Raw genomic sequence first — 26,770 nt, 5'->3', positions numbered from 1 at the left:
AGAGGTATGTGATAAGGATCTAGGCAGCGACAGTCTTGCATTCTTCTTTCTTCAGCAAAGTTGCAAAAGGGTGGGACTGCTGACAGGATTAGGGTGTGTGGAGGGTCTCTGGTGGTCTCCTAATCTTGATGAGCTTCTCTGGTCCCTTTAATCCTGCCTCAGGTGGTTTCCTGGCTGCTCCTCCCTAGATGAGCAACTGTTCAGATCTGCCCTTTGGCACTCAGGGAAGGTCATGGAGGCTGGAGTCTTGCCTACAAGAAATGGGGGACAAAAACCCCTCCATGCCCGGGAACCCCACAGGGCCCTGCTTGGCATCACTTGGGAGACTTATGTGTTGTCTCCTGTGGAACAAGGCAGCCAGTTTTCCTCCAGCATGGCAACAAACCACTGTTTATAAAGTATTTCATTTAGGTGTCAGATGGTTACAAAGTGTTTCAATGACTGTAATCACATTTACTGTGGCAAAATGCGCACACGATAAGGCTTGTAGAATCTGAGACCCACTGAGACAACCATCTACCACCATCTCCCCAGTACGCCATCTTTCTCAGCAGGGGACACACTCATTGAGTGGAATGGCAGGTAGGTGCCTCCTTCCCTTCTTCCCTCCCTGCTAAGCTAGGATTCACACGAGGAGAATTCACCTAAGCTAAGATATGACCCTTGTTCTGTATTATGTTTTTTTTTTTTTTTTTGGCTGCACGGCTGCGGGATCTTAGTTCCCTGACCAGGGATTGAACCCACGACCTCGGCAGTGAAAGCGCGGGGTCCTAACCACTGGACCGCCAGGGAATTCCCTGTATTATTTTTATAATCCCTTGTTCTGAAATGACCTGTCCAACCAACCAAACTGAGTGCTCCAGAAGCACTCAGAACAGATTCCCAAGGATGATCACAATGCTTTCTTAGCACAGAATAAGAATTAGTAAAAGTTGGATAAAATCAAACAATCTCCTTTATGTCCAGCCCCACCCTTGCCCACCTCTGAATAATTAATGCAGGGAGACTCCAGGCCACGTATTTATCTTTAGGCCAAAAACCAGCACAAGAGCCAGCCTCCCTCTTTATAGGACAGTCCACAGCATCACCCTTAACAGCACTTTCTTGCTGTTTTTATTATATCGAATCCAACCTCTTCAGCATGGAGCTCAAGGCCACATCCCTGACCACTCTCCCTTCTTTTCCCACTCCCATGATTCCTTTTCTATATGGCTGCTTAGGGTCTCCAGCCTGCCAAGTGGGCACCACAATCTCAGACATTTTTAACCACCACGATCCCCCACGTAACCCCACCACACACACAAGTGGAAGCTGGGCCCTGCTGAATAGAGAGCCAGTCCTGGCTGGGTAATTTCAATATAGTTCTCTGTCTTTATTGATACACCACTGCACACATGAGGGAAACAGTGCTTTTCTAGAAAAGATTGGAGTCCATCACATTTCAGATGTGGATGTAAACCCTGATGTAAGTAAGGGACTCTGGCAGTCAGAGCAGCTGCAGTTGCGCTCAGAGGAGCAATCCCTCTTTGTGGCAGGTTTTTGGGAAATGATCATCCCTTCCAGGTCCTTCATTTTGTTTTCCACTGTCTGAAGCTTTTCTAGAATTTTCTCTTGCAGACCCAAAGATAGGAAGATATTATTGTCTTGAAATGGGAGACCATTCCCTTCTGGGTTGACCAGCAAAGCCTGAAAAAAATCTGAGCCTTTCTTGTAAAGTTTGTAGAGTATGATTGCAAACAACAATATTTTCTAAAATAAAACAACAGAAGTTGAACGTTACTTGTTTATAAATGTGAAATGCCACAGTTTACTGTAGATGCAAAAACAAAAGATGACTCTAGAAGTAATAATAATCCCTCATTCCTATGCCAAGCCTTCTGTCTAACAAAACATCTTCACACCTATTTTGTCTTTTGATCTTTATCACAAAATGGAGTGGTAGGCAGGTCAGGGATTATTGTAATTAATATAATTTTAAAAATAATAGTAGATACTGTTTGCTGAAAGTCTGCCTCATGCAAGGCTCTGTGCTAGGAGTTTCCTTCCCTACGCAGGACCTATTTATGTAGAAAAAAACAGAGCTGGATAACCATTTAGATGCCTTGCAGTTTGGACTCTGTCATTGTCCAAGGTCATATATTTGGAAATGGTAGAGCCAGGACTGGAATCCAGGAATTCTGATTTCCATGTATATTCTCTTAGGACACAGTGGTCTGAAACACTGGATTTCCTGGTCATAGAAAAAAAATTTTTTTAATGTGCTAGGACAGAGTCCTGGTGGGAAAATAAAAAAAATCATCTTTTTTCCTTATAATAACTAGCACTGCTTACTGAGTACTACTGTGTGCTAAGCTTTATACATACAAGATCTCCTTTAATCCTCACCAAAACCCTGAGGGAGGCACTGTTAGCAAACCGATTTCACAGATAAGGAAACTGGGGTTTACAGGCTAAGTGACTGCTCTCACATCACACAGCAAGTGATAGAATGAAGAAGCCCCCGTAGTCTGACTCCAGAGCTTATTAACCACTCTGTTATACTACCTCTTTTTCTTGGCTGAGGTGTCTGGAGGGCTGCAAAATTCATCTTTCTGATTGAATTAAACAATAACCAAACAAGAGCAGAACCCAGAAGTACAGATAAGAGTTTGGTGTTTTGCCTTCTATTCTTCTATATTCTAACTGAAATACATGTATATGAATATGTAGACACACAAGTCCCTGTTGGGGATTTAGGTCAGTTGGACTATATTAAATGAGATTTTTGGAGAAGAATTTAATTTAGAATCCTAAAAATTGGGTTCAAATCTCAGCTTTTACAATCTATGTCACCTTGGGTCAGTGATAACCAAGTTCGCTCACCTACAAAATGGAGATAATAATCCCTGCCCTGCCTACCATGCAAGGTTTTGAGAGATTAAGAGAATGCACGTGACTGATTTCTCAACAGTAGTGACATGAAAATAAGTGAGCGCTACAAAATAATCCAGTAATAACTTATCTCAGCATTTACCAAGTAAACCAGTCACCCTTTAACAAAGCCCTCTTTAAGTCCCGTCTCCTTAACTTTAGGCTGAACCTCAGTGCACCTCAGTTTCCTAGTTCGTCATATGAAAATAACCTCTATTTCATGGAACTGTTGGGATTCTCAAAGCATTTTAACTATATTGTCAATATAGCTATAATTGGTAATTAAACAGAGGTATGTTTGTAAAATCCTAAATGTTTTTCATAATCCCAGCCAATTGTACTCCTATTCCCCAAAAGAGCCCCTGTATATTCATTGTGATGACTAAATAAATATACACGCTTCCTCATCAGTTACAGAGCAAAGGCACAGTAAGAACAGAAAGGCGAAACCCAAGATCCCAGTTATACTTGCAGTGCTATTCTATAAGAGGTACTCCACACGGTGTCTGGCACACGGTTAGACACTCAAAGATGAATACAAATATATGATCAAATAAATTTGGAGGTAAGGCTGCCTTCTCAGATTATGAACTTCTTTAATGTGTTTTATCTTAAGACAAGCCAAAGATCATTGTGAGAAAGACCATTTTTATGCCAAAAACCTAACCGGTGGAAGTTTTTAAGGATAACGTACTTTCAACCAACTTCAGAGACAAAGGTTCACTCTGGTTTATATGCATGGTCTTAAAACTGGGTGGCAGCAATATGGGAGGGAACTGACCAAATTTCAATGTAAAACTATTTAAATTTCTCTGTAACGAAAGAGTATAACCTGAATTGACTGAACACTTCGTTTCCATAAGGCATATACTCCTATTCCCAACAAAATCAAAAAGGAAATCCCCAGGATCACTTGCAGAGCCGGAACAAGATTATCTAGTAGCCCCAAACTTGCTTGCTGAGGCACCCTAGTCTCTCCCAGAAAAGTTGCTTGTAGATAATTCCATATCGAGCTCAGAGAGATGATGTCCCAGATAGAAGACAAAGGTGACATTTTAATATAACAGCAGCTCCAGGAACTGCATGTGCAGAGGCTTTAGGAACCTAGATACGAGTTAGGAAGAGTTGTCTGGGAGTCCGGTTCTGAAGCCATTGTGAGCTGTGCTTTGTGATATCACGGTTCTGAAGCTCAGCTTGTTTCCCACTCACCCACTGAACCTTCTCACTCAAAACCAAGCAGACAGTCGTCTGAATTTTCAGTTCAGTCATAGCACTCTCTCTAATCTTCGGCAAGTCCTAGCTCTAACACAGCACTGTCCGACAGAACTTTCTGCAATGGTGGAAATGTTCTATATTTGCTCTGTCCAACGTGGAAGACACTAGTCACTTGAAATGTGGACAGTGTGGCGGAGGAACTGAATTTTACATTTTATTAAATGTAAATGTAAGTAGCCACGTGTGGCTAGTGGCTACCCTCTTAAACAGTGTATAGAACATTTCCAACAATCCATGGGATGGAGAGCAATTATTTTCACATTTCAACTGAGAAAACTGAGGTTAAGTGGAGAGAGAAGAGACAGGATTTAAAAAGGGCTTTCCTAAAGAGCGAATAGTTTACTTGGTAAATGTGGAGGGAGGTTCTTACTGGATCATTTTGTAGCATTTCCTTTTTCATATGTCACTACTGCTTAGAAATCGTGATCTTTGGAAAAGCTTTTGACATATTTGAGCCTCATTTTGCTCATCTGTTTACATCTCCTTCATAAGATTTATACTAGGAACAAATGGTATAATTTCCTAAGCACTTTGTAAACAGTAGCATGCTGTACCATAACCTATATGCCATGTTATCAAATCCATTATTTACTGACTAGTACCTATCTACTCAACAAGGAGGTATGAAAGTATAAAATATAAGGTCTGTTCCCAAAAATCTTACATGAAAAAAAGGTAGTTCACACACAAGCGTATAATATAAATTGTGAGATCATTTACCAAGACGGCAAGAATCCAAAAGAGGGTTTGCATCAAGAGGAGGGGGGGGGGCATGGTAAGTAAGGAGAGAAAGGGTCAGTTATGACAACTTTTAGAAAAATATTGTCTGATGCTATTCTGATTTGTTCATCTGGTTGACTGAAAGAAAGAAGATGAATAGGGAAGCCTGATGGAGAAAGAATAACTGTTTTGTTCTTGCAGGAATCAGAGGTATGGCAAGTTGCTTGACGTGTCAGGGACACATCCAGGAAGCGGAGTCTAGAATGTTGTTGGATATATAGTACCATGTCAGGGCGAAATGACCTACTGATTTAGGAGCGGCTGCTAATGATGTTAAACCCATAGTCTGCTAGTGACTGACCACAACCAGAATCTTTTCTAGAAAGGAATACAAATTACTCAGATAAGACTTGGGATTTTACTATAACAAGTTAAACATATGTCAGAACCCATTAAAGAATGATAACCAAAAACTTTTAGGAGAAAAATATGGTTGTGACAACCGAATCATTACCCAAGACTTCCTATACTAGATGAGATCCCCCTGTTACATGGCACCTTAGACTTTACTTTCAAAGCACTTGACACGATTAAGGTTATTTGTGCAATTTTGGGTTTAATATATCTTCCCTGACTATTGTAAACTCAAGGAAGACAAGGACAAAGTCCATTTTATTGACTACTGTATCCCTAGTGCTTGGTACTTAGCAGGCATTCGAATATTTTTAAGTAAATACAGAGTCCCCTAGAAGAATTCCAGGTATCTTTATAGCCCAAACTGGTCAATCATCAAGTGCCTATTACCACATTTGTGTACTCGTTTCTATAGAAGCTTTATAGGGTAGCTGTTAAGAGGATAGGCCTTCGGGAGTATAATGGATCTGGGTTCAAATTCTGGCTGTACTATTCACTAACTTTGTTACCTTGGGCAGGTTACTTAACTTGAGGCTCAATATCTTCATTGGTAAAGTGAGAGTAATTCCTACCTTGTAGGGCTACTGTAATGAGAATTTGATAATTTGTGTAAAAGAGAGCAACTATTATTTACAGTGATGTTTATGACCAAATGCAAGGTATTGTGGATCTCAATAGTATAATGTCCCTCAAAGAGAATCTAGTCTGAAAACCCATTTATTGTTTGACTCGCCTCTCGGCCGCCAGAACACCTCCAATGATGCATTTATCACCATGCGAGGTATCTCAGCCCACCTTTAGTGTCATCCATCCATCCATCCATCCCTCAGTCACTTCCACTTTGTGCCCTATTAGGACTTCTTGACTTACACTGCAACTTATGATTTATGCAGTGCCTACTTTCAAAGCTTCACTAGGTTCTTCATTGTCCTTCAAACAAAATCCAAAATCCAGACCATAGTGACAGGCACTAAAATACCTGGCTCCTGCTGACCTATCCAATCTTCTCTCCTACCCCTTTCCCTTTTATTCTCTTAACTCTATAGCTCTACTAGATTTGTCAATGTCACTAACACACCAAGCTGTTGTACCACAAAGCCTTGGCACATAATTGGATTATCCTAACTCCTATTATTTCTTCAGGTTTAAACATTGCTTCCTTTAAGGAAGATTTTCCTGTCCTCTTTTTTGGTTCCCTCAGTCAGGGCATCTTTTGTAGCACTTTTACTTAACTAATTTTTTGTAGTGTTTTGTTTAATGTCTGTCTTCCTGACTAGACTCTAATCTCCAGGATGCAGGAAATGTACCCTGTCATGTTCAACATTCTCCCCAGAAGCTGGCAGAAGGTGTGTGCTTAGTAAATATCTGGCTATAGCTTTCCTATGCCTCTTGGCTTCTCTTTTCCAGGCTAAACCTGCCAAATACAGGTTGACAGGTTTTTAAATCTCCTGACTATCCCAGTTACTTCCTCAGAGAGGTTCAGGCCTCCAAATGCAGGCCGTCACAGGCTATATTTCTGCAAGTGTAGACAAAGCAGGCCTGCTAGCACAGTGGGCCACTCTTTGCAGACTCAGCTGTACATAATAGGAGGTCGTGTCCCGAATCAGGAGTAGAAAGCCGCGAGGCCTCACAGTCTACCATGGGGGTGAAGAGGGGACACCAAGCAACTTGTCTGATTTTCAGAAGTTTCTTTCCGGAAGAAAAACTGACTTTTCCATAAGTCACACGATATTCACAGAAACAGTAGTTTCTCCTTTCCACCTCTTTCTCAAATGAGTAACTGTCAACACCGGACATATGACTGGAGTTGGATCTGCATGACCTGGCTTTTTACCTGTGCTTCAAGCTTTATTTCCCACTGCTCACTTTCACAAAAATTACAGCTTAATTACAGAACTGTGGTATTTGTGGTACTTTAAATACCACCTGCCACTTTCCATCTTTCTTCCTTCACAGTAAGTTCCCCTCCCTGACATTTTTCCAGTCAGATGAGATTGGAAACTGGGCTCCACCTCTTCCCAGCTTTATCAGCTAGGCAAGACACTTCATCCCTCTCCTAAGTTTTTATCTGTCAAATAAGAATACTAACAGTACTGACTTCATGGAGTTATGAAAATTCAACAAGGTAATTTTATGTAAAGTGCTAAAAAAAAAAGTGTAATTATCCTGCATTCTCACAGCACTTCCCACTTCGTATTCTGGGCCACTGCTTCTAGAACTTTTCTGTGCCTGTAAGTCATCTGGAGACCTTACTGAAATGCAGATTTTGGACCAGGAGGTCTGGACTTGACATTCTACATTTGAACAAGCTCCTAGGTGATGCCCATGCTGCTGATCCATGACCACACTGTGATTAAAATGTTTAAGCTATGTCAGCTCTCACATTAAAGCTCCATGATAGCAGATCCTGTAACAAATCTGCTTTGTTATTTTTATCTCCCAAAACATCTGGAATTATCTTTAAATATTTGGCTAATGACTAACTCTGTTGTTCTCCAGTGACTGTCCTTCACAGTGCAGGTCAAAAGTAGGTAAGCTGGGACAGGCTTCCCTGGTGGTGCAGTGGTTGAGAATCTGCCTGCTAATGCAGGGGACACGGGTTCGAGCCCTGGTCTGGGAGGATCCCACATGCCGTGGAGCAACTAGGCCTGTGAGCCACAACTACTGAGCCTGCGCGTCTGGAGCCTGTGCTCCGCAACGAGAGGCTGCGATAGTGAGATGAGAGGCCCACGCACCGCGATGAAGAGTGGCCCCCGCTTGCTACAACGAGAGAAAGCCCTTGCACAGAAACGAAGACCCAACACAGCAAAAATAAATAAATTAATAAACTCCTACCCCCAACATCTTCTTTAAAAAAAAAAAAAAAAGTAGGTAACCTGGGACCGAGGGGATAGGTTAGGGATGAAATCCCTAGGAAGGCTAATCACTAATGATTCGCTCTCTTTCACACATGTGCTCATGAACATGGGGAAACATGGAAGCAAGAGAATTCTCGGTAAAATTCAAGAATCAAAGTGTCTGGCATTCTCGACTTCCACCTATCATTTTAGGGGGCACAAACTCAGTGCTTCCAGGTCTGTGTCAGGGGTTGGGGCCAAACTCCAAAGAGACATCAAGTAAAAATGACAGTACTAAAAACTTCAAAAATAACCCTCTGATCTTCTGTATTATCATATAATCACACATGCTGGTTTTTAACAGAACATTGTCTTCAATAAAGATCAAACGAAGCAAGCCGCTACAACTGGAACAGAAAATGATCTTAGGGTCATCTTAAAGCAAACCTTCAATTGGGTTCTGAAAACCAGGGTTTGGTTCCACTGCAAATGGACTCACTTGGTCCTTCCAGGAGGTAGGAGTTAGAGGTGGTTGAATGGATATAGTTGAGTGTATTTTATTTTGGCTGAACTGGGTGGCATGTGGGATCTTAGTTCCCTGACCAGGGATTGAAACTGCCCCCTGCAGTGGGAGTGCAGAGCCCTACCCACTGGACGACCAGGGAATTCCCCTTTATTTTTATTTATTTATTTTAAAATTTTATTTTTGGCTGCGTTGAGTCTTCATCGCTGCGTGCAGGCTTTCTGTAGCTGCAGCGAGCCGAGGCTACTCTTCGTTGCGGTGCACGGGCTTCTCGTTGCGGAGCACGGGCTCCAGGTATGCAGGCTTCAGTAGTTGTGGTGCACGGGCTCCGTAGTTGTGGCTCGCAGGCTCTAGGGTGCAGGCTCTGTAGTTGTGGCTTACTGGCTTAGTTGCTCCGCGGCGTGTGGGATCTTCCTGGACCAGGGCTCGAACCCATGTCCCCTGAACTGGCAGGCGGATTCTTAGCCATTGTGCCACCAGGGAAGCCCTCCCCTTTATTTTTAAATTTTTTACAATTTTTTTTTTTGGCTGGATATAGTTGAGTCTTAAATAAATTAGCAGCTTTCTCTTGGTCTGATGTAAAAATCTCTAGTATTAGGAATTTTTTAAATGAGGCCACTGGTTATTTCTCATGCTCAGATCACAGATAAGGACCTTTCAAAATCATCACCTACACCGCCTCACTTCGTAAGTGAGGAAACTGAAGCCCACAGAAGAAATCAGCCAAAGATCCCAAAGGAGTCAGGAGTGACCTCAACCTCTCAGATGTTCTACTGTCACTTTTTCTTTCAACAGAATCTTGTTTGAGAATCCTGTTACCTACTACGACCTGAGCCAAGGAATGACTTGGGCTTGGGGGGTGCTTCAGACTCTTAGGGTGAGGAGGTGGCAGAATGAAATCCCTGAAGAGCTGATAAAACAAGGTTTAAGGGTTAGAGAAAAGATCTTAAAATCTTAACCAGAGGCATAAGAAAGGGATATTAGGAGTATGAGTCGTTCCATTGCTAGCTAATGAAAGTGGCTGCAAACTTTAAAAGGAACAGAGAATAAAGCTGCTGTATTTATAAGAATACATTCCATCCTCTTCCCCCAAATCCATTTCTTCCTTTTGTAGTCCCACCTCAATTGGTTGTATCACTACTGAACCTTAAGTTTTCCTCAAAACGTTTTCTTCACCCTCCAACATCCAATAATCCTCTTGAATTTTTCAATTTCGTCTACTCATCCCTCTGCTGCAGTTGTCAGTACAGACTCTCACCAAGTTTGCCTCAATTACTTCAACAGTCTTAATATCTACTGTTTCAATTCTCAGCCCCTGAAATCACACTCATTTCAAGTTATCTATAGATTATTAACATGAATGTTTTGTTTAAAATTCTTCAAAGGCTCTCAGCTGCCTATGGACTCAAGTCAAAGTCCTTAGTGTTCATGGTTTGGTTCCTGCCTATCTCTACAATAATCTCATCCGCTCCAGTGCTCCCCTTTTACTGACAGCCTATCAAATTATTTGTAGTTGCCTGGAAACATGACTTTACATCTCTGAATTTGCTGTGCCCTTCACATTATGTTCGGCATACGCTCTCCTTTCTACCTGGACAACTCCTGGACATCCTCTTCTGGCAGCTATCTTGACTCCCAGAGTTAATTATTCTGTCTCGGAATTTTCTTTCCACAAAAATTTTAAGACAATAGTCATTCAAAAGGAAGCTTCATCTGAATGGTTTGGTTAATAAGAAACAAAAAACTACTGGGGTAAAATATAAGTGCACATTCCAGAAAATATAAGTGCAATTCCAATTTATGTGTGGCATGAAAACTCATTATGACTAAACAAAAAATGGGTGAAAAATTGTAATTTATTGAAACTCAACTCAAAAAATATAAGATGCTGTAGTGTACAATATATTACACAGAGCACCCTCAGGTGCACATTCAAGTCAAGTAAGAACATATCCCTTTCCCTAGCCCTCCCACCCTGGGATCTTAGTATTTGTTCCATATACAATCATGCACACTTAATTTGAAAAAGGAAGCCCCAATATATTTTGATGTATTAATTAGCACCAAACAAGAATACAGTTCCATTTTTTTTTAATAAACAAACAAAAAAAAACCAATCAATAAACCAACTGGAGAGCTAATGGACTCAGCCAATACTGCTGACATAGATATTATACATTCATGTAAATACACAGCCTATTCTACCCTAAACAATGGTGTGGCTGGTTCTCAGCCTTTGTTCGAGTTGGCAATTGTCCCCATGTTGCAGTGTTGGAGCCAGTCTGTTTCTAAAACAAAATTGCTATTTAGGAACTTCCTACACAAAGCTCATCTGTCTTTTTTGTTGGAAACAACTCTAAAATTGGTGTGGAAAACTTAGATCTTTCAAGGACAACCACTGGCCGAAGATAATGAAGCTGTTTTAAGGCGAGTTCTCCACAGTCTGTTAATGCTTTGTCCAATACGACCCTCAGGTTTTCCAAGGGAGGAACTGTTGTCGTCTCAGCTACTATTAAAGGTGGGATTGCAGTCAGGTTCTCGTGAATTGCAGAGTCACTGGAAGAATGAGGTATGTCAACTTCAGGGTCATTGTCATTCACCATATTATTTGCCATAACACTCCCTGTTAAGTCATTACTGGGTTGTGAAGAATTACTTAATGGTAAGTGCTCTGAAGGCTCCCAGTCATCAAAATCATCTTCTTTCTCTTCACTCTCCTGAATAAATTTCAGAAATGAAGATTCAAATCCCATGGGTTTGTAAGTCTTCAAATCAAATGACCTGGGATGTGGATGCTTCCTAAAATTCTCTTTTGGGACATGGGTTGAATTTTTTACAGTGTTTTCTTGCCCTGAACTTTGCTGCCCGGTTTCTGAGTCTTTGATCCTTGGTAAAGGCAGCTGGAAACTTGTGAAATAAGTCCCACTTTCAGTCCCATCAGGATTAGGTATGGAATTTTCTATTTTACAAGGAGGAGGCTGAACTGTGTTACACTGTTCCAAAGAAGTGGTTTCTGAACTATGGTTACATTTCAAAGTTCCTCTGTAGAGCAGAGTATCTGCATCAAAAACCGAGTTGCTTTCTGTACATCCTTTCTGACCTCCATCCCTTTCACCTGGATAAAGGGAATCGGCGGTCTGGACAGGTATGCTACTGTCACCTGGGGAATGGCTGTGCTTTGTGAGCTCTGATTCACAGCTTCTATCTTCTTCTTTCTTTATACAGGGCTCTGCTTCAGAAGGGGGCTCCTCCTTAATTTTGGTACCGTACTTAACACAAACGACAAGATTTTCCATCTGTTGCTCTAAATAGGCACTACTCATCTGATGGGTACGTTTGTAATGCCTCACTATGCTGCTCTCCAACTTCACCACAGATAAGCATCCCTGAACCATGCAAGGGTACTGCGTGTGCTCAGAATGCTCCACACACATATGGAGGGCTTCAGCTCTTGTTTTAAAACTAATCGGAGCTTTCTTTTCTTTGATTAAGCCACATTTTTTAGCCTTAGCATTAAACGATCTCCTGGTAGTCTGATGTTCATGCCCCTGAGGGTGAGTTTTTTGACACACCTTTTCACTCCTTAGTAGCCTTTCATTTGCCACTTTCTGGCTTCTAAACAGATCATCATAATAGTCCTTATGTCGATAATATACATGTTGAGAATAATTACTGCGATGGGTGAAAATCTGGCCACAGCCATTAAGATCACAATGAATTTCATAATCTGAGTGTATTTCTCCTTCAATATTATGCTGTTCCATCAAGTGGTGCTTCAACTTGCTGAATGTATAAAAAACAGCAGGGCACTGAGGCTGGTTACAGGAAAACCTGGCCGCTGACTCTGCTTCAGAAAGCACTTTCGGCTCTTCAATGTGGTCTAGGTTATGAGAGTCACTACAGTGCTTAGCAAGAGCTTTAGAACACAGGAAACGCTTGTTACATTCCTTATATTTGCAAGCAAATATCTTTTTGCATTTGACAAGTTCCCTTTTGGTTCTCGCTTTGTCTTTCTCTAAACATAACTGTTCTTTGTTGTATTGATGTACAGTCCTGTAATGGCGAATCAAGCCTTTTAGATTGGTGAATGAGGAGTTGCAAGTTTTATGGATACAATGGAATGGTTTGTGGTATTTATTCAAAATATAGCAGAGATTTCCTTTAGCAACAGTTCTCCTGCTACCTCTCCCCTCTCTTCCTTCTCCTTCTTCTCTGTGGCTACCTATTGGTGATGATATATCAGATGTTTTACTTTCTGTTTCTTCGCAGGATGACTCCAAATCTGTTTCTGAACTGCATTCATCCTTTTTAGAATGACAGTGTGGCTTCTCAGAGTTACTGTTGGGATCACCTCCAAGTTCCACGGAACAATCACCTTTCAACCTGTCTACTGAGCATGGGCCTTCATGATCACATTTTTCATTATCTAATAGTTTCTGAGTTACTCTGTCACTGCCAATTTGATGTTTATTTTTATAATGAATCCTAAGGTGTGTTTTTCTCGTAAATGACCTTTGGCAGATATGACACTGGAACGGGGAATACCGATGTTGAAACATGGTTAGCTGAAGGACTTTTTCTTTTGAGTAATTATGTTTTTTAAGATAATGCATTAACAAAGCCTCTCTGGTCACAAATTCATATTTGCATCCTTGAAGCTCACAGAAAAAAGGCTTGGCTGCCAGCTGTGCCAGGTACTGACTTGGCATATTTTCATCTTGATTCTGAAAATTAAGGTCTGAGATTGTAGGTGACACCGCTTGAAGAGACTTAGCACCACTGGATGGGTACCCCTGCAATGACCCTGAGAAAGATCCATGTGTTATTGAGTTTTTCAAGCTTAAATGCTTCAAGCGTAACAGAAGTTCCAACATGGTATCCTCTGTACATGGCCTTTTAGAAGCACAAATGGTGGCTTCTGAGGAATAACCCTGATGTTCTCGTTTACATTTAGTATGAATATTGTGATCTAGACCTTCATCTGGGGAGTCACTGTTTGTATCTGAGCTAGGTTTAGGTTCTGTATCAAACTTTTCAGTTGTTGGATTATGTTCATTACCCAAACAGGGAAAGAGATCTTTTGTCTTTACCTTTTTGGGTTTGAAATGGTATGGATGAACCTTCCTTAGATGCTTCTGCATGCCTCTTGCGTTTTTGTACGTGGAACCACAGCCATCAAAACCACAGGTAAACTTAGTCCCATCAAAACAAACTGCCACATTGGAACATTTTTCTTTTAAACCGGAGGGCACAAAGACTTTCTCGTGAGACAATAATATATCTTGCATGGTTTCAGAGTGATCCAGTGTGTCAATTAACTCTTCATTCATGGAAGCTGAAGAGCTATGACTTAACTGATCACTAGAATTACTGTCACTGTTTTCTTTCAGATTTTCTGCAGTTTCTATTTGAGAACTAGCTGATCCTGCACAGAAAAGAAGATCCTCTGGTAAATGTGATTTATCAGTTTGGTCAAGTAGGTGGGGCTGATCAATACAATCTTGCTTGTCACCTGCTGCAGGCTCAAGTTTCACTGATTTCTTCACATCGCCATTTGAACTTTCGACATTATGCATAGAGAGGTGATTCTGGTATTCAATTTTGGAATAATAGAACTTTTTACAGCCAACGAAGTTGCATGTGTAAGATGCATCCCTAAAGTGTTGTGCTTCATGGTGGTAAAGCTGTCCCAAGTCACTGAAAACAATATTACAGCCATTTAATTCACATTTATAACGCAGATCATCATGCTTTTGTTTATGGTTAAGCAGTTCATTCACTGATCCAAACCTAGCATAGCAATCTATAGACACACACATATAAGGCTGAGGACCACAGTGCACTTGCTCATGCTCCCGCAGGTGAAAAGCAGACATGAAATGTCGTCGACAGTAAGTACACTTCTCTCTTCTATTTTTCATATCTAAGTAGTGCTTGGCATTTTCATCATTATTTTGGTGTTCAGCTTTAAGATGCACACTTAAGTATTTAAACTGCTTAAACACACGGGAACAGTCTGTGCCAGGACATGGGTACAAATCTCTGTCTTGCAGGTGGCAATCTTCTAATTTGCTGAATGTGACATACTCATGTGACTCTCCTTTGGCTTGTTCATTCAATGACTGACCTTGCTCTAGCGTTGCAGAAGGGCTCTTGGGACAAACTCCCTTCTGAGAGCCTTTCAACAGTAACTTCTTTCTAGAGCGGTCCCTTCTGCTTGGTGGCATTTTAACATGTTCCATCACATGAGGAACAAATATTTCTTTTCTCTTGAATTTTTTAATACAAACCGGACAGGTGTAAATTCCATCTTCCATATGCATCTTAGAATGATGAAGAATCCTGGCCTCTATACATTCCCGCTTACATAACAAACAGAAAAATTTATACTGAAGCCATCTCTGGTATCTTTCAGAAGAACCAATGGGTTTTTTGTCTCTTTTCTCCTTTTGGTGATCTGTCAGATCTCTTCTTCTATATTGTTTATCTTCTTTACTTTCCTCATAATCACTAAGAAATGACTCTAAAACATCTGTGTCATTAATAGACAGTTCATAGCCACTTAGGTCATCATCAGAATCTGAGGCTTCTTGTCCCAAAAGTTGGTGGCAGTGTCGTTTTAAAGTTTTCCAGTCCCAAAATTCAGGATCAAAAGGCCAGTGGGCTTTTAAAGCTAGTAAAAGCTCACATCGGAGAGAATTCGGAACTGGTGCATTTTCTTCATCAAATTTTTGATCTGGTTGAGAATACAGTTCTTCCAACATATTAAATCCATCCAAACTGGGTTCAATTAAGAATTCTGTAAGCTGACAGGCTCGTCTAACTTCTAAGTCTTCTGGTAAAAGACAAGCAATTGTTTTACAAACTGATGCCTTCATTTCTTCATCCTCACTTGATCTGAGTTGAAGAGCTCTGACACATAGTAAAATCGACACCCCAAGACCAGCATCTTGTGCCTGTTAAGAAAAATAGGGAAGAAAAGGTTTTTTTTCCCCAGTTTGGAAACATTACATAACTTTCACTGATAAGACACACACATACACACACACACACACACACACACACACACACACTTACTTCTTAAAACTTAAAGTTCTTAAATCTTTCTTCCTGCAAGTTACATTTAGATCCTCCTTCTTTCAACACGCAAAGGACTGGATTAGATGTTACAACCATGAACAACAACAATGTACATTTATAGAGTATCCAACTTTATAAGGCACTGCATATTAAAGCAGTCCTTAACCCTCAAGGAATTTATCTGTGTGCCAAATGTATAAAAGCACATAAATTCAAAGGAGCTCAGTCAGGATAAATAAGGTCACTGAAGGATTCAAAAAAGAATTGTCTCAAGCTGGGCAGGAAGGATAGGGCTTAAATAAATGGGTGCAAGAGGAAACACATGTATAAAAGTGAGTCTAAGATTGAATTCGATTTAAAAAACTCATATGTCTATGTCATGAACAATTGGGTGTTTTCAAAACCTCAAGGCTTAGAATAAATGATCCTTTCCATTTCCTCCTAAAAGAATTAATACTCTACAGTTACAGGTATACTGAAATCTCAGTTTCCCATGGAAAAACAACAGAAAATTTCTCTATTAGCAGGAGGTTCTCAGAAATCAGTCAAAAGATCACAAAAAAGATCTGGTTGTATATGATAAAAGGTAAGTGCATTTAAGATGATTCTTTCATGTGAGAGGCTGAAAGGGTGCGTGAAAATAATATAAACCAAGAAAAGGAGGATCTTATGGCAGAGTGGCTTAAAATACGGTACTTAAGAGCACAGAATTTTGAGTATGACTCTGACTGACTTTGAACCCCAGCTTCACTACAGTGAGAAGTTTTTAACTCCTCTAAGCCTCAGTTTCCTCATCTGTACAATGATAATTATAGTGGCAGTATTGGATTTTCCTCCTAATGCTGTTATAAAAATGAAATAAGGTAACCCAAAATGAGTATTACAATGTTGGAACATAGTAAATATTCAACAGAACCCCATAAAATATTTGAGGATAAATTCCACTGTTCAAACATCAATATGCTAAGCAATTATTCTCGTTGGGCACCATTCTAAATGCTGAGGACACAAAGAAATAATTGCTATCAATTTACAGACTCCTTACTACATCCTAGGCACTATTCTAAATAAACTTTTTGCATACATCATCCTCATTTTATAGATGAAGAAACCAAGGCTCAGAAAATTAGTTGCCAATGTCACCAGCTAGTGAACAGAGGAGCAAGAATTTAAACTTAAAGCATCTTTTCCCAGCGTCTGAGTCTTAACCACTTCACACTCTACACCAATTCCAAAGTTAATTGACTTGGCGATATCCCACATGCCCTTGATACAATATGCCAAGGCACTTCTTCAGCTTCCTGGTTTAAAACCTATCAAATCATTCATATCTATCAGTTTCTTCAAAATTCGGCTCCACATTCCATATCCTAATTCTAATTTATTCATCACTCCTTTAACAAGTAACTTCTTGGTATATCTGTTCAGAATGTATAATGGTAGTTATTTTCTTTTTGAAAAGTGTTCTTAATGATTTCACAAATTTTACGATTCCAACTACATTAGGCTGTTTAAGAAACAACACACATTCTTTGCTGTTTATCTCACAGTCTTCCAAAGGGGTTAAGTAACTTGTTAAGAACCTATGATTTTAAAACTTAACAGACTTTCTCCAAAAGTCACGCATCTCTAATTTTCAGCTTCTTTATTACTAAAGAGAAAGGATTAAACTAAATAAAGTCATGTTTTGCAAAACAGTACTACTTTTATGTTCCACCAAAAAGGGCCCTAAGGCCAAATAAACTGGCTTCAAGATTATCCCTCTTCTTATGCCTTCTACTTCAAATATAACCACATCCACATCCTTTCTTCTGTCATACTATTTTTGAAGTCTTGAGAGAGACCCTGGATTCTCTAAAGTCATCCCTTCCAATATGACTTTCTCAAGTCACAGAATCAAAATTTAACAACTCTGAGCACTTTTAATTGATCATTTGGTTTAAGCTCTTTGTTTACAGAAAACTGAAGCCCAGAACATAAGGAGGTTCTATTACAAGGCCCTCCTTCCGCAAGAGACCCAACGCCCACAAAAGCTTTTCAGCATCATTAACCTTTTCCTTCGCAAGGTTGCTAGCTGTGCTAATATCGTTTCACCTCTTCTTTTACAAAAACAGAACACCTGGTTTTATCTGGTTACAGTCACCTGGAATAATCAAATAATCAACATATCTCCTAGCTTTCCCCTGCAGCTAGATGTAACCGTGTCTCTCTGTGTGTGTGTGTGTGTGTGTGTGTGTTGGAAGGAGTGGGGGAAAAGGTGTGTCATAGTGTGGTTTGCTCTCCACTTCTCGCTATCTGGAATGGAGACATTATAGCTGGGATTGGAATATGAGATGGAAGCTAAGTGTTAACAGCAGATAAAAGGAACCTGGGTTTCTGATATGTGGAGCCATGAGAGCAACCCTGGCCTGTCTACCTGGGTTATCTACCTGTATAGGAGAGGGAGAAACTTCTATCTTCTTTACACCGCCATCGCTGTTGGATATCTACCATTCACAGTAGAACTACATCCCAACTGATACAGGTTAGATCACCTCTCTTTTAAAAAGCTAGAGGTTAAGTCTCTCAATTTGAAAAGAATTCCACATTCACTCCCCTTCCACCTACCAGTCCATAACTTTCCTACCCTTCAGGACAAATATAAACAAGGATTACAGTGGAAAATGTCCTAGACTGAGATGAAAAAGAAATGGGTTTTGGTTATACAAATGGACAGCAAATTCCTTGGTCTGTGTCAGAAGCCCACCTTCCCTAATGCTCTAGCATCTTTCCCATTTTTTGTGGTTCCTTGAGGTAAACAGAAATCTAAGATGACTCCCACTGACCTTCACTTTTGTATAATCTCCTTGCTTTGAGTATAAGCAGAACCTATAAATATCATTCCTATAATTATGTTACGTTACATGGCAAAAGGGACTTTGCAGATGTAATTAAAGCCTCAAATCCACTGATCTTAAGACAAGTGGATTACCTAGACCTGACCTAATCACTCAAGCCCTTTAAATCTAGATCTGGAAGTCAGAGGTAGAGGAGGTCAGATTTGAAGAACTCCTAGTGCCTTTGCTGGATTGAAAATGAAGGAATGGCATGAGGGTGGCTTCTAGGAGCTGAAAACAGACTGTGGCTGACAGCCAGCAAGAAAATGAGGACTTCAGCCCTATAACTGAAAGGAACTGAATTCTGTCAACAATAAAAATGAGCTTAGAAGTGGATTTTCCACAGAGCCTCCAGATAAAAACTCAGCCCGGCCAACACCTCAATTTCAGCCTTGTGATACTGAGCAGTGAACCATGCCACACTGTGCTGGACTTCTGCCCTACAAAACTGTGAGCTAATAAATGGGTGTTAACTGAAGTGCTAAGTTGTGGTAATCTGTTAAGCAGCAACAGAAAATTCATACTTCCCTTAAAGATTGGGAAAAAAACAGCAACTTTTTAAAGGCCAGTTGTACCACTAATTTTTTTTTAAACAAGGCAAGTTCTGTAATTACTTGAACATGTTCTCTATGAGATAGGAGACACAACTTCATTTGCAGTGATTAGAAATAATTATCACCTAGCTTATCTGACCATAAATTTGCTTCAGACAACTTTTACCTTTTCCTGTCTTCACTGGAGAAGACTAGATACACGTATTTCAAATAAAGTATAGGATATGGAAGGTTACATTAAAGGAGATGGGAGGTATCAAAGATACAACCCATAAAACATACACATAAACCATTACAGATATGGGTATATAGAGATCTCAGTCATGAGTAGGTATTAAAAACAAAACAGAAACAGAACATAGCACAAGAATCATCTCAAATCTCCAGGCTGGCAGTCTTAGCATACATTTATGGGGCTGAACTAAAAAAACAAGGCACTTCATTTCATTTTAGGAAATATTTATTTCTTTAAGAAAAACAAAAAACGAAAAAAACCTAACTTGTTTCCTAATTTGCACAGTTTATAATTTGTGTACAGTCGATTCTGGAACTGTTCTGTTAGTCCAAAACCTAGAGAATCTATCACTCCATCCTGAAGGAGCTGAAAAATACAATTTTACTTTCTTTCTTTGTAATTATTATGTTAATTTGCAAACAAACATGCCTGTATAAAATACAGAACACTGTTCTAGGAAAAGGAGATATAGGGTGGTTGAGGTGACAGCCAAGAAACATAATCTTTCCCTCCTCCAGTGGTCTGTCAAGTCAATCACTATTTCCCATGAAAAAAAATTGCAGATTCCTAGGAAGTAAGTCTGTAGAAACAGCTAGATATGTCCCACTCCATAACCTTATTAAACCCCATTATTTCTCATTTTCCCTTATTTAAAAGGAGTTTCCTGAGAAGTTATCTCCCCACTCATTTCTTCCCTCCACAACAATCAGCATAAAAAGCATAAACTACTCACTTCAGTTTGTATAACTCTAATCAGGCAAAATAAATGCTGCTGTGTTTTAGCTATGACACCAAACTGACGACAGCGCTCCAAAAAAGTGTCTATAGAAGGATCGATTCTTCTTTGCAGTTTACTCCAAAAGAGAGTCAATTCCCTATAAAAAGAAAGATTATGGTAAAACATTTAAAGCAACTGGTATTTGCTACCCCAATTTTTTGGTTTGTGAAAAAAAGGTGACAGTAAGTAAAACCTAGAAGAAAAAAACTGTCTATATTCTGCTTCCTCTCAAACTAGTAAAATTATTAAGAAGAATCCTCCTTGAAAATTCCCCCACTTCTTTCTTCTTTGTACCTGGGCAAAAATAAAAACAACAAAAGACTACTTCCTTTATGCTGACATTTTCAAAGACTTACTTAGATCCCATCTTGTTCCAAAAGGTTTTACCCCTTACATTGGTAATTATACTGACTGAATTAAGCCCTGTCCTAGTGGGCAAGGATCATCAGACATCAATACTCTGCCAACAAAGTGTATACAACTATGAAATATTCTAATGGTATAGTACTTCACCACGTTAATCTCATGGGCCCTTTCCATCTCTAAAATGTCATGATGCTACTTAGGCCTGTATCTTGGAATGATAATATCTTAAGTATTACTAATAAAATTATTAAAATGGCACTCTTGGAAATGGCTAAAATACAAGAATCCCACAAATATTCATTATGAAAACTAAGGAAAGCTTGAAATGAGTAAGTTAAATAAAAGTACTGAATGGGTTAAGAGAAAACTCTAAAGGAAAAGCACTAGAAACTGAACAAATGCCCAGAATAGAAATGCTAATGTTAATATGAAATGTGAATTTAAGGAAAGTTCCTTAGCAAAACAGAAGAGAATGTTATCACTTTAAAAAACGCGACTGGGGACTTCCCTGGTGGGGCAGTGGTTAAGAATCCACCTGCCAATGAAGGTGACACGGGTTCGAGCCCTGGTCCAGGAAGATCCCACATGCCACGGAGCAACCAAGCTTGTGCGCCGCAACTACTGAAGCCTGCACACCTAGAGCCCGTGCTCTGCAACAAGAGAAGCCACTGCAACGAGAAGCCCGCGCACTGCAGCCAAGAGTAGCCCCTGTTTGCTGCAACTAGAGAAAACCCTTGTGCAGCAACGAAGACCCAAGGCAGCCAAAAATAAAATAAATAAATTTATTTAAAAAAAATTTTTAGGGCTTCCCTGGTGGCGTAGTGGTTAAGAATCTGCCTGCCAACGCAGGGGACACGGGTTCGAGACCTGGTCTGGGAAGATACCACATGCCGCGGAGCAACTAAGCCCATAAGCCACAACTACTGAGGCTGCGCGTCTGGAGCCTGGAGAGGCCGTGACAGTGAGAGGCCCGCACACCGCGATGAAGAGTGGCCCCCGCTCACCGCAACTGGAGAAAGCCCTCGCACAGAAACGAAGACCCAACACAGCCAAAAATAAATAAATATATTTTTTTAAAAAAAGTTTTAAAGTGACTCTTTTCTGTACAACCTCAATGGATACTGTGTATTTGTTAAATGATTTCCATTAAAAAATAATATTATTTTCACAAGCCAGTTTTAGAACACTAATATCCTATTATTGCTATTAACACAGACTATTCCAGGAAACGATACAAACCCAAAGCTTAAGAAATGAATACACCTCTTTTTATAATAGATTTAAAAACAAACATGTTTAACAGAACGTATTTTCTTATATTTTTAAGGAGGTAACTGGGATTCTCATATGGTAAAATTCTTACGTAGATATAAAACTTGCTTCAAAGATTGAAACAAAAACATGTCTCAAGACATATATGATTAAAGCTTATAATGATGGAAAATTTGAGCTATATATAACAAGTAAAATTAACTTAAAATGCCTTTAAATATTTGTGTTTGGTGACTAGCATTGCCTTCCTAACCAGAAAAAGTAAAAACTGAGAACAGCTACCAAGCAGGCAAGTAACTGGGATGACTGTTCATTTTTAAACTTAGAAGACTGCTTCATTCACATGTAAGCATGTTACTTATAAAACTTTAGAGAATAATGCAAAGTTCTGAATAACAAAGGAAATGGAGAATTACATATGCTCTCAGATAAAGTAAGTACCTACCAAAATATATGTGAAATCTATGCTATCTGAGAAGAACAAAATTATCAAAGCTAGTAAAACCTGATTATGAAGATAAAAGGGTAAAGGATATCTACTATCTAAAACTCACCAGCTGGCTACAAGTTTAAAGTTAGGCAAATCTGATAAAGTGATAAAAGGCAGGTTGAGAAAGTCTCTCAAAATGATTTTTTTAAAAAAATCAGAATGTCTAGGGCTTTATTCCAAATTTAATATTTCAAACTCTAGTTAACTCCAAATAACCACGATCAAAAAAGAACATTTCTATCACGTGTTTTATATCTGTACATTTATTTCCACAGTTACAACTGAGTGATTTAAAACTATTACCAAAACAAACTAAAACTACTATTACCCACCCAAACATACAAACATGCCTGACACCATGAAAACTGGTAGATTACTAGTGAGAATGCCAAGATGTCACTTTAATCATCCATTCAAATCTGCACACTGGAACACTGAAACCACCAACAGCAACTTATAGCCTCCTGGATCATACATGCACTAGGACAATACTTCTTCAACCACTACAATGATGTGATTTTTAAAAAAATGGACCACGATTAAAGAATGTATTGAAAATGATTCTACTATATGGATGCTTCAGATGATTTACTGCACCCTCAAATTAGCCCACCGCCTACCTCAAGACAACAAATTATATACAAATTCATAAAAATTGGAGAGGAAATTTAGTTCTATTAATAGTAGGAAACACATTTTGGTAGACATCTAGCTACCAAGCAAGAACCTTAAACTGCACTGTTTCTGCAAAGCAGGAGGCCCACAATGTCAAACTGTGATCTAGAATTTAGGTATTTTAGAAATGAGGCAAAGAAAACTTTGTGGAATTAAGGAATGACCACTCCCTAAAGAGGGCTCCTGCAAATACAGATGATTCTCATGACTTCATTTTTCCTCTAAAAAATTCAGTTAAATAAAACATGAATGGATATCTGGAACTGGTCTTCGCCAGGTGCTGGGGACTGAATTGTAAATTAGACAACATACATGACAACCCTGGTATATCACAGTCTAGTTGGGAGAGAAGCGACACAAAATTACATCTGAAGAAACACAAACATACAACATAAAAGATTTAAAGCTCAGAGGTGTTACAGAAACCAAAGGTCAACCTATCAAATACTCACTGAAAGCTTAGTGTAGAGGTTTAAGGTTCAACTGTATCATTTTATTTTAAAGAAGCAGCAGCAATTACACATCTGTATGTACACTGTCCCATTCAAAAGGGTTATCTTTCTCACTTGCATGGCTACTCTAATTATGTTACCGTTGCTAGACAAATATAGGGAACTCATTCCTCCAGCACTTCTTTGATTTTTGCAAATATCTTTCGGGGTTAAGCTTAATGGATAAACTGAGTGATATACATTTTGAGATCAGTAATATGGTAATTGCTATAAAGTAATGATATATTTTATTGTAATTTGTAAATGTCTCTGAAGGAAATTTAAAAGAAAAAAAAACTGTTTTGGGTGATAGTTACATAGTTTACCTTTCAAATATCTTCAATGGTGACCAAATTCAAGAATGACACTTAATAAATTCTAATATGTGTATTTAAAATAAGTGCCTGCTTTTATTATCATATTCCAACTTTACTGTCATCAATAAAATACCAATTAATAAAAAATTTTTTTCTTTTCTAGACAAATACTCCCAAATAGCCTACTATCTTCAACACAGGACACCTCTAGCACAACAAAAGAATCTATCCTATTTGAACAGAATTCCTGGGACTCATTTTCCTTAGTAAAATTCACTGTTTTAATGTTATGGCTATGCTAACTCCAATATCCCACTACCACCGCCTCCCCACCCACCCACCCCCAAAGCCTTTGAAAACAACAGAAGAGCGAAAAAAATGTTTTATAATTCTAAAATTTTATATTCTATTTCCCTCTGAATTGCTTGGAAGAAGCTTACTTTTAACAAAGTGTGAAGTGATTTAAGATTTTCTTTCCTCTCCTTTACTCATTATAGCTCCTCAGGAGGCCAATAAGAGGGAAATCCCTTTTAATCCCTTCCTGCTGCAGGAGAACAGCATTAATCCTAGACTCACTAAAAAAAAGGGAAGCTATATCAAGAATATTAAAAGAACTGTGTGACTCTAGTTTGAAAAACACTTTATAATCTGTAACACATCCCATATGTGATTTAATGTATTCTTTGCACTAAAAACCTCGCTATAGCTAGCAGATATTTTTTTCATTATAGGCAAAGAAAACAACTGTAAAAAGAAAAAATGGGGGTTATTCCACAAGTAAATACATCTGCTTTACTGAGGTTAAATCTCTAATGAATGAAAAACAAATTCTTCTACTTGATAGTGATCAAAAATCTCACTGCTCTGCTAAAATTCTTTTTATTTATAGCACTTTTTTTTTTTTTTGGTTAGCTAACAAAATGCCCACAATGATATTTAAGCCCCTATCCCAGTATCTCCTTTCTCAGAGGAGATATAAATATGGCACAGAGGACTCAGTAGAAGACTGCGATGTGAATTCTGTCCCTGTGCCAAGAAAACAACTTCACAGAAGAAAAGCACTGTACTAGGGGTCAAAACGCCTGGGCTTTACTCTCTACCACTGTAGCTCTGAGACTGTGGGCAATTATAAGACTTCTCAGATCCTGTTGATCCTCCACTGCCTTATCTGTACAATGGTTATTAGGAGGATTGGGAGAGATAATTTAAGGAACTCAAATACTATTTGTATAAAAATTAGTAAATAAACAGAAATACAGCAACATAAAAAATACTAATAATTATAAAACTTTACAGATATACACAGATGCTCCAAAGGAAGATCAATAAGGGCTGAAGTATATGAAAGGTTTTATTAGGTTTTCCTATAAACAAAATGCTTACTTCCAACTTCAAGCCATTCTTAGAAGCTCCTCTAATCAAGGTTATGCAAATCCAACCCATTCTTTGAATTAAAGCTCAAATACTACCTCCTCCCTGACACCTTCCTTAAACACTGGTATACAGTGAGCACCATTCTCTAATCTCTTACAGTGTTTTCTGTACCACTAATCTGATACTTATCCATAGAGTCTTGCATTTTAGAGGTTTCCTGTGTACCAAATTTGTCCTGCTGTCCTTAATAGTTTCAATACAGTTAGGATGAAAGAACCAAGGGTTACACTTACTGTGACCTTTTTAGCAACTAAGTACTCTGTAGGCAAACAAGATATAAATTGAATTAAAACCAAATAATGCAATTGTGCTAAATAGTACCAAAGTTGCAAAAAAAGATTACAATTCAAATGGGTTTCCTTCTCTAGTGCAAGTTTGACCTAAAAACCTAGATAATTAGTGAGTTTCCAAATAAGAGGGGAAAAGTGACTATCAGAAGATGTAATAAATGTAAAGGAAAACAACCTAACGCCAATTTGGTTTATACTGCCATAATTTTATCTTCAAAGAAGAAGATATATATTGAAGTTAACAGACAACTCTCCATGGAATAATCAAGAGGAGCTCAGACTTTTTACTCTTTCTTTATTTTTGGACTCTCCTGGAAAAGATTAAACCAATAATATTTTTAATTGAATGGTTTAGCTTTTAAGAAAGATTTAATTCTCATGTCATCATTTAATCTGCTTAGTCTTCAAGTTTGAAATAAACCAACATTTTACATAAACCCTAAATGCTATATACTATGTACTAACAAATAAAGGGAATAAAAACTAAATATACTTACCAAGAACAATATACACTTGCAGTTTGGAGCTGCTGGGTAAGGTAAGTCGTACAAAGAACAAATGCTGTGTTATCCTGACCCTCGGATTCCAGATTACATATGATGTCTAGTACCTCCTTGCAGTCGACCTTTGCAATCTATCAAAAATGAGATGACTAAGTCAAAAAGAAAATGGTGACTTTTCTGTAAACTTTGTTATATAACATGAAGCTTCTTTGTAACATTTTCTATCTTTGGTAATTGATGAGGCAAGAATTAGGGAGATATAATTTTCTTCTACTAACTAATAGCTGAGTCTTCTGGAATAAAAATTTCATATAAGAAATTATTAAACAGAGAAGAGAACAGATGCTATGAGGAAGTTTCACTGCAGTCCCAACACAGATAAAACATTTTTGTACAGTTAAAAAAATTACTCATGAACATTGTTACTATATAAAAGAATCAAATTATGTATAACTTCAGGTTATTTTCACCTTTAGTACCATCAACTTTTTTCCCCCTGTTTTTTCTTTCTTTTTCAATTTAATTCAAGTCCCTCTAGTTATACAGAAAAATAACAAGCTTACCCTTACTCCCAGTAGGGCTAAAGGAGGCCAGCTGAGAAACTTTTAAATATAAATACTATATCAACATATCATTTTCTCATGTAATTAAAGAAAAACTATTTTGTATAACTGAGTTTTTCACACAACTAACACTTTTCGAAACACATCTTTTTCATTTACACTATTTA

General features: G+C 38.7%; 2 protein-coding genes across 2 annotated transcripts in view; both read right to left on the bottom strand.

The window, feature by feature from the left end:
* Window positions 1-1,351: 1,351 nt before the first annotated feature.
* TMCO2 (transmembrane and coiled-coil domains 2) lies at window positions 1,352-4,034 on the bottom strand. Its single transcript, XM_065896616.1, has 2 exons — window positions 3,743-4,034; window positions 1,352-1,749 (listed from the first exon to the last, which is right to left on the bottom strand). The coding sequence occupies exons 1-2, from the start codon at window positions 3,962-3,964 to the stop codon at window positions 1,435-1,437; spliced, it is 537 nt and encodes a 178-aa protein (XP_065752688.1). The 5' UTR covers window positions 3,965-4,034; the 3' UTR covers window positions 1,352-1,434.
* Window positions 4,035-10,516: 6,482 nt separating this feature from the next.
* RLF (RLF zinc finger) overlaps window positions 10,517-26,770 on the bottom strand; it is an 80,616-nt gene continuing 64,362 nt past the window's right edge. Inside the window, exons 6-8 of the mRNA XM_065891765.1 lie at window positions 26,035-26,171; window positions 20,158-20,299; window positions 10,517-15,635 (exon numbers count right to left, since the gene is read on the bottom strand). Of these exons, the coding sequence (XP_065747837.1) occupies window positions 10,986-15,635; window positions 20,158-20,299; window positions 26,035-26,171 (4,929 nt within the window). The 3' untranslated portion in view covers window positions 10,517-10,985. The remainder of the gene's footprint in view (window positions 15,636-20,157; window positions 20,300-26,034; window positions 26,172-26,770) is intronic.

This window comes from Phocoena phocoena, chromosome 1 (assembly GCF_963924675.1).
Source record: "Phocoena phocoena chromosome 1, mPhoPho1.1, whole genome shotgun sequence".
NCBI lineage: Eukaryota > Metazoa > Chordata > Mammalia > Artiodactyla > Phocoenidae > Phocoena > Phocoena phocoena.
The sequence above is the reverse complement of the archived record's forward strand: the minus strand, read 5'-3'. Positions and strand labels throughout refer to the sequence as shown.

Coding starts and splice junctions, on each gene's coding strand:
- TMCO2 (XM_065896616.1), bottom strand. CDS start 3,964: ATGTCACCTTTGTCTTCTATCTGGGACATCATCTCTCTGAGCTCGATA. Junction 1,750..3,742: donor GAAGTGTTCAGTCAATTCAG/GTTATACTCTTT, acceptor GTTTTATTTTAG/AAAATATTGTTGTTTGCAAT.